At 43.6% G+C, this 8,575-nt stretch overlaps 1 protein-coding gene across 1 annotated transcript; it reads left to right on the forward strand.

The window, feature by feature from the left end:
• Positions 1-4,484: 4,484 nt before the first annotated feature.
• Positions 4,485-7,536, forward strand: LOC121967832 (selenoprotein F-like). Its single transcript, XM_042518310.1, has 4 exons — positions 4,485-4,701; positions 5,166-5,224; positions 6,077-6,258; positions 7,219-7,536. Exons 1-4 carry the CDS (start codon positions 4,530-4,532, stop codon positions 7,295-7,297), a joined length of 492 nt encoding a protein of 163 aa, XP_042374244.1. The 5' UTR covers positions 4,485-4,529; the 3' UTR covers positions 7,298-7,536.
• Positions 7,537-8,575: the final 1,039 nt, after the last annotated feature.

The following is an 8,575-nucleotide window of genomic DNA, read 5'->3' on the forward strand; positions in this document are numbered from 1 at the left end:
AAGGTACTTCATCAATATTCAGTGAATAACCTCTTATGTTGAAGCAGGACATATTCGTCCGAGCGGAAATGTATCGCAAAATACTTCGTAAAAATACCTGTCAAGCATGGGAGGTGTGATAGGAGGCGAGCGGACAACACACACATTGACCAGCAAAAGGACAAAGCAAACGAAAGGAAAGCGTTGCATTAAAAATAAAACTTTAGGCCGAGCGGCCTAATTACAAAAAGGATCATTTTTTGGCCGAGCGGCCGAATTACATATAAAATGTCTACTCAATATAATCGTAAAGGTCCTTGGGGATGTTGTCCGGGAGCGCCACTTGATCTCCGGCCGGGATAGTAGTGGAATCCGAAAGAAGACCCTTAGACTTCAAATACGCTGTGGTGGCGGTCAGAGCAAGGTCGAAGGCCGTGTACATACGTTCGCAAACTTTCTCCGAAAATTCGGGCGAGCGGATGTAATTCTGTCTCAGGGCGGCGACCCGGCTTGGCTCGGCCTCTTGGTATTCTTTGAAGGCCAATTGGGACGCGGCGAGGGACTCCTGCAGAGTTTTCAGCTCGTCTACATGCTTGAGCGCGTCAGCCAAGCGGCCCGTTTTCTCACCATCGAGCTAGTCCATCAGCTCCTTTACTTTCTGCTCTAGGCCCCGAGCCTCCACATTCTTTTTCTCCAGGTCGGAGATAGCCGTGTTCTTCCGCTCGGTCGCCAAGCTTATCTTGTGATCCAGAGATTTTTTCACTCGCTCGAGCTCGGCCAGATGGTGAGTCTGGTCGGCTGTCTTCTTCTGCTTGGCCGCCAGTAAATCCTGAGCCTTCTTAATCTCCTTTTGCAGCTCAGAGTATGATGGGCCTCGAGAGCCGGACGGACCGACTGCCGCCTTCAGTTTGGCTAGTTCTTCATCCACCATGACCAGGCGGTTGGAGACAGCAATCTCCTCCACCTATCTCTGACAAAAGAAATTAAAAGTTGTAAGTGGCCGATCGGAAGGAAGGCATTCAAAACTTCGGAGAAAATAAACTTACCCCCGTGGCCTCCTGCATATGGCTATTGGCCAAATTTCGGAGGGGGATCAGCGCGACGCGCGCCCGAGCGTCGGCCCACATCTCAGCTAGGGGCCCCTTCAAGGTGATGGTATGCTCGGGCGCGGTTGGTCGGTCGGCCTCTGGCAGCAGCTCTTCAGTCGGGAGATGCAGAGTGACCCGTACAGTGCGGCCATGACCGGGGTCGTCTGACCGGTGGTCGGAAGAGGATCAGAGGCCGGCGCCGAAAACTGAGATCGAATGGTTGAACGCTGGACTGGTTGAGTAGCAGGCGGAAGGGTGCTGACCGGAATAGCCTCAATAGGGGCTGCCGGCTCGTCCCATTCAGAGGGAGTCCGGTCGGACGAAATAGCTTCGACCTTTAGAGCCTTGCCGCGAGCACTTGTAGTGGCCCGAGCGGACGGTTGAACCGCAGACGTAGCTGATCGGAGGGGAGTCTCCACTCGGCGCCTTTTTTGTTGGAGAGGCCGCTCTTCTTCCGGAGTGGAGCCTTCATCCCGAGCGGAAGGCTCTTGGCTGATAGTTGCTCCAGCCGCTGGCTCTTGGAGAGAACCCTGAGCGGCCGACTCCCCAGCATGTGTCCCGCTCTCTTCTTCGTTTGAGCCGACTGGTTGGATGCCGAGCGTCTCCATTTCTTTGGCTGCCGCGGCTTCGAGCGCCGCCGCCTTTCTCTTCAGAATACCAGCCATCACCGACTCCATGATAATATTCGCTGCAAAGGAAAAAAGGACAAAATTCAATTAGCAAGCAAGGCAAAGGTACAAAGTGAAAATCTTACCGAAGCCGCTCGGGAGAGGTGTTCTGATCGGACTCAGCCCGAATATATACATAACACCTTCTAGAAGAAATTTGTTGATATCAAACCGCAGCCCGACGAGCATGCTGGCGGCGTGGAGATAATCCGGCCGGGTCTTGAACCTTTTGAGCTCTGGAGAGAGAGGAAGACCGACCTGCCACTGGGTTCGGAAGGTAGGCCGTTCGGGAAGGCGAATGTAGAAGTAGAATTCCTTCCAATGCTTATTGGAGGAAGACAGTTTATTGAAGAAGACCAAGCCGGGCCGAGCTTGGAACATATAGGTGCCCGGCTCAGATTGTTTAGGGTAATAGAAGTAGTAGAAGACCTCCGGCCGGAGGGGAATGTTATGGATTTTGAAAAGAACGACTACACCGCATAAAAGGCGGAAAGTATTGGGGACTAGGCTTCTGAGCGGAATGCCGAAAAAGTCGCAAACTTCTACAAAGAAGGGATGAATGGGGAGTCGCAGACCGGCTGTGAACTGGTCGCGAAAAACACAAAACGCTCCGCGCGACGGTTTGTGTGGCCGAGCGGAGTCTGTCGATATGATGATTTCAAGGTTGGAAGGGATCCCAAAAGTATTAATTAGAAGGTCGGCGTCACGCCGATCGAATCATGACTCCATGGTAGTGTACCATGGGCCGAGGGTTTGATCTTGGGATTGAGAAGATTGTGCCATTGTCCGAGCGGATGAAAACAAAAGAGACGATAAAAAAAGGACGACAACGAAACAGTACCCCGAGGACTAGAACTTGGGAAAGAAATGCAAAGAAAACACCGGAAACAAGGAAAGAAATAGAACCTTACAACGACGAGGAGGATCGAAAAAGGAGCACCGGGGATTGCCGAAACCAGAGGAGCGAGATCGCCGGAAAGCTGGAACGCGAGAAGCTGGAAGGCACGCAAGAGTAAGGGTGCGGCGAAGGAAGAAAACGGAGATTTTATAGGGTGGAGGCCGAGCAGCCTCCACCGTTGGATCCAGGTCACGGGAATCAAAGCGCGTATCGCGCCGTCCATTTCGAACCGCCTCGATCCCATCAGAGCACCACGCCGCCGCCGTACGATTACGACAGCTCCGCCACGTGGCAGCCAGCCGCTGGAACGCATTTAATGGGCGCATGCTCGACCTTAATGATAGAGATTGGCGAAAACTTCGAAGAGGCGCCGAGTAAGGCGACCGTTGACTGGCGTTTTAGCTGCCCCTTGTGTTTTCGATCGGACTGTGGTTGCAGTAGGCCGCTCGGTTAAACTAATGGTCTAGTCAGTCGGACTAATCGCCTCCTACGACTAGACTTGAATGAGAGGCAAGTGATCCGGCGGTAAGAGCAGGGGACCCCCATTCTGGGGAGTCAGCGCCACGTGGAAGTCAAAGGGTCAGGTGGTTGATAGGAGAAGGATGGACCGACCGGATGCCCGAGAAAGGGTTGGATCGATAGGCTGACCGGATAAGGGCGGGCCGACCGCCCGGCCGGCCGACCGGTGTCTAACTGATGGCAAAAGGCGCCCCGGCAGGAGTCGGGGTTCCGGCGCTCATTGAACAAGTTCGTAGGGCCGAGTGGATGGCACGTTCGGCCGAAGACATAAGGTAGCATACTGCTAACAATCTCTACAGAGCACCTTACTGAGAATCTCCCAAGTAGACCACTATATATGACCGGCCGGACGTAAGGCGCGTGCTGCCCGACCGGACGCCCGGCAGGGAATAAGGAGAAAAGGACAAGGGACATCTTCTGACAGTGGGCATGCTCTATAATCCGGTCATACTCCAAATCTTACAACAAGGGGTTCCGCTGTCCCATCGAAGACGTGCTTGGACCGTAGCAGTATGATGTCAAGTAAGCTTGCTGACAAGCCCTTACTGAGGTATGGGCTGGGGACACGTATTCGCCTCGGTATGTGTGCATGGGCTCCTTCCCAGCTCTATATAAGGAGCCTCGCACTTCACCGGAGGTACGCATTCTTTGATACTTGGAGCCACTTTTTCGTTGTTCGCTTACCTGACTTTAGTGTCGGAGGGTCGTCGCCGGGAACCCCTTCCCGACTCGACTTCTGTGCAGGTTCGCCGGAGATCCGTGCGGACAGTCAAGAGATCTGCGTCAGCCGCTTGGAGAGCGCCACGTGCCCAGTGTCCGTTGATTCAGCTTTCAGACAGAATCAATGATATTATTTTGATAGATGAGACACGTGAAGAAGTAAATGTTAAATTAAAATCTTGACAGAAATATTAAAAGTGAAAGATTTTATACTTAATAAAGCAAAGATAAAATATATAAAATTTAAGTGTAACATGATAATTATAAAAATAAGAGACGATGAGTTGTCTGGAGAGATTTAAGTAATTAAGATCATTTTTACATAATTATAGAGGAATTAAGAAAGATGTTTTACATAGAACATAAGTAGAATAATTAAAATGGAGGAGAGTCGGGAGGGAGAAGAGAACAAGGGCATGGCGGTCCGGCCAATCTTGACGAAGACGACGTGAATTTGCATCTCTGTAACAGGGCGATCTCCGGGTAGTGCAGGCGACGGGAGGGACGGCTAGGAGACCTCTATGGAAGAAAAGTATATAATGACCATTTAGTCCCTGTAAGGCTATGATATAATGAACATTATAACAATATAACACCGTTACAATTGCCGTTTTAATCGCAGTGGCAAGCCATTGCGATTTGTAATTTGCAAGAAACATGCGGACTCAAACCTCCGCCGCCCTCTGTTCTCTCGTCGTCCTTTTGCTCGCCGGCAACGCTCTCGGCACCGGAGAACGCCTAGGCGCCAAGGAATGCGAGGACTTAGGCTTCACTGGCCTTGCCCTTTGCTCCGATTGCAACACCCTTGCCGAGTACGTCAAGGACGAAGGTTGAACCCTAGGCGTCTGATTCTTTTGGATCTATCCATTACGCTTTTTTCCCCCCTCTTTCGCTTGGAGGACAGATCGAGTCGAGCCCAGTTGCATGTTTCTGTTACTCTGATCCTTCTGATCCCGCTCTAATCTCTATTCTGGGAAATTGTTGGATCGGAGTCCTCCTTAAGTTGTTTTCAGTTTCCATTCGTTCTCACCTGGCTTAAGTCTCCAGCTTTCATTCCATGCTTCACATATTTGGTTCGATTAATACATATTTTAGTATTGCTTGAAGGATTTGCTTTAACTGGGAAGGTTTACTTGCTGTAAGTTCTTGATTTACTGTCCTTGGATAAACACAAACAGCCGAGATATTAAGTGTGTTTTTAGAAAGCTAGGCTAAACGACTTAAGACTAAATGACTCGTATGAAGTCAGAATGCTTTGAGATGGTATGCTAAGTGAATTGCATCTTACTGCAGAATTGGTGTCTGACTGCCGTAAATGTTGCTCAGAGGATTCTGATGATTCCATCAGTAAGGTATGAAGTAATGTTTTTTGTAAATCTTAGGCTACTACTATAGCTTATGTATTTTTCATAAAATTTGTGCCACTAAAGTATGATTTCTTGTTTACGTTTTTTGCCGACTTCCCTCTTGACAATTTACCATATCTTTTTCGTTTCACTTTACCTTAACATGTATCGTCTATATGATTGAAAGTGGATTCAAGATTTATGTGGAGGCTTGAAGCTCTTGGGAGTTGTAATTCTTGATGTCTCGCACTAGATAGGCTTGTACAGAGTTCCTAATGTCTCCTTGACCAGTAATTTTTTCAGTGCCATTAGATACATGTTAATAGATCCACTACTACAATGAGAAATCTTTCTGTCCTGTAAGAAATTACTTTGGGAATTTTTAGATTTGTGGATCTTGCAATATGCTACTATGCACGTTGAAGAAGGATTGTTTGGTTAGTGATTAGTAAAAAGTGGGCCTGGCTGGTGCTCTCTTTTCCCTTTTTTCAGAAAAAAAAAGATGGAGGTTGACTCATAATTTGATTTTTAGTAAGGATAAGTGATTGAATAGTTGGTGGATGCAGAAGCTGTAGTATGCTATGACAAAGAGAATTTTGGTCTTTTCATCCATGTGAATTCATTCCTGTCTAAAGCATTCAAGTATTTACTCTGGAATTTCTATACATTGTTTTAAATAATTCATCAAATAAAAGAGGAGCTTTCAATAGAATATAGTGAGTTCTTCTTTTATATGGTGCATGTCATGTTTTAGTATCATACTTGTAATTGTATGGCATGGGCAGGGTTTTCTTCTTGAGTCATAGTTAATTAACATTCTCCGTAAACTCAAGTTTTTGGTAAAAAATCGGAGTGCAGGTTACATTCTCTGGTGCAATTTTGGAGGTGTGCATGAGGAAGCTGGTTTTTTATCCTGAAGTTGTATCATTCATAGAAGAAGAAAAGGATAAATTCCCATATGTCAAAGTGCAGTATGCTTATGCATCCCCACCAAAACTTATCATGCTGGACAGTGATGGTAATCACAAGGAAACAATAAGGTCAGTCTGATAAATCTATCCATGAGAAGTTTTACTCTTCTATGAGAAACATACCCCGTCCACTAGTAAAACAATGGATCTATCATATTGCACAATGCTGTCATATGAGATATCTACAATCTTTCATTATTTTTCTGAAAATCTTTTGTTTTTAACAGAAAAGAAAGTGTTTCAGGCAAGCCTTTGATATACTTTCTTAGTAAACATCTTATCTCTAATGCCCATGCACTGTCATATTTGGTTCAGTTTTATCTGTGGCCTGCCATATATCGGTGGGGATTTGACACTCATTGCCCCTGGTATAATGATGTTGCTTGATACCCACCGGTCACTCAGACACAACACTCTTACTTACCTAGTACTATTATTTGTATTCAATATTAGGTTCTTCACACAGGATATTTACTTGTCATGCTTATATAAAATTTCAGTGAGCAATTCTAATGCATTCGGTTCTAAGAATGCACCTGCAACTGTCCTGTCAAACTTATCCAGTTATGAAGTATTTGGGCCAACTCAGTCATCAAGTCGCACAAACCTTTTCGATATTTACATAAATAGATCACCTTAAATATGGCAAAATTTAGCCAGTTTATACAGCCGCATGTCTCGCAGGAGGGTGTTTTAGATAGCATGGGCAATCACATCTTTTAATGCTTACTGTTAATAATTCTAAAGAGGCTGTTTTTGCCTTTAGCACTAAGTCTTGTTTTTGGGAGAGGACGATCGGCATGCATCATCTCTTTTCTATTCCTGCCATTTTGATATAAAGCCAATTAATCAAGGAACTGACTACTGAAATTTGGAATCATACGAGTCTGCCTATTTCATGTCTTTGTAAAGTAGAAATTCGTTATTATTTTCTTAAAGAAACATCGATCTGTTCAGTTTAGCACTTGTGCATTTTTCTCTCTGTGGCGATTTATAACTCATTTGCTTATTTCTTCCATCAATAAACAGAATCGACAATTGGAAGCGTGAACACATTCAACAGTTCTTGAGGGAGAAGGTGAAGCCTGGTGGTGCATCTGCAATATGAAAGTTCCATGTACCAGATCTTTTTGGCTTCCATATGGTATCGAACCGGAAGTTACATTTTGCTAGAAATTATAGTAAAGTGGATTTTCTATTCATGTTGCACCAATCATATGAGTTTCACTGATTTGTTGCTTCTATTATCGTGCTCAACTCCACAATTGCTATAGTAAGGGTCTTGTGGGTATGGAATTTAGTGTTAAACTTTTGAGATCTTTCTTTAGTTCAGGCTTCATAAAATAAGCCCTGGATCTGGCAATATTTTCCTATGTATTATGGTCGTTTGAGAAGCAACTTGCACGCCAAGTATTTGGTTGCAAAATTATAATCATCTACCACACATGTTTATTGATTTTATTTATGAACTATAAATTTAGATTTTATCCATCAATAATTTTAATAATTTAAAAACTGATAAATCATGTGAAATATATGTCTTCTATTACGTACAAATACCTAGGAAACATACTATAAATAAACAGATTAGAAAATTTAAGATTCTAGTAATATGGAATGATATATGATATGTAAATTAAAATAATCAACTTATAATTTAATTGAAGGAATTTAAATTTTCATACGATAGACAAAAATATTAAGATATTAGAAAAAAATATATTTCTATACCAAATATAATTATTTAAAATTATAAATATTGGGTTATGAAAAGATGTATAAATAAACGTTAACGAATTGATTCCTGAAAACAAATTTAACCAAACAATGTTTATAAAATTGTACGATGTAAATAAATTTTTAACAGAAAATTAAAAATGGCATCTTAATTATTTATATAGATGTTCTTTTTTAAAAAATATTAAAACAACACTTTATTTTATTTGTAATTTAATATATCCAATACTCTCATGTCCTATTTTGGAGTAGCTACCATCTGTAAATAGGTTTGACCATAGGTGTCACTTATTCCTCTCCTACCTACGTCGAAAGCGAGATAAGCCAAATCTCTAGTCTTTTTTAATTGGTATTACATATCTAACAAGTCCATCGAGCCCTGGGTCCTCTGGATCAATTTTCTGGAACAATTCTTATAAATAAATAAATAAATAAATTAATTAATTGATGAGAAATAATGATCTTTATATGTTAAATAGATGGAGTCATTATCTTTTATCAATATAAATATTGGATTGCACTAGATAGTCTTCTCGGATGAATCTAGTGATTAGCGTATGAGGTGTTATCATCATGAAGTCTGGGGTTCAAATCTCGATAAAGTCGAGGTAAATATCTCCCTTATGTATTAGTCACTATTCCAAAGGCT

This window comes from Zingiber officinale, chromosome 3B (genome assembly GCF_018446385.1).
Source record: "Zingiber officinale cultivar Zhangliang chromosome 3B, Zo_v1.1, whole genome shotgun sequence".
In the NCBI taxonomy this organism is placed as follows: Eukaryota; Viridiplantae; Streptophyta; class Magnoliopsida; order Zingiberales; family Zingiberaceae; genus Zingiber; species Zingiber officinale.

Excerpts from the sequence above, each read along its gene's own strand:
- LOC121967832 (XM_042518310.1), top strand. The coding sequence starts at position 4,530 with ATGCGGACTCAAACCTCCGCCGCCCTCTGTTCTCTCGTCGTCCTTTTG. Across the intron at positions 4,702-5,165 it reads CGAGTACGTCAAGGACGAAG|AATTGGTGTCTGACTGCCGT; the intron begins GTTGAACCCTAG and ends ATCTTACTGCAG. Across the intron at positions 5,225-6,076 it reads CTGATGATTCCATCAGTAAG|GTTACATTCTCTGGTGCAAT; the intron begins GTATGAAGTAAT and ends ATCGGAGTGCAG.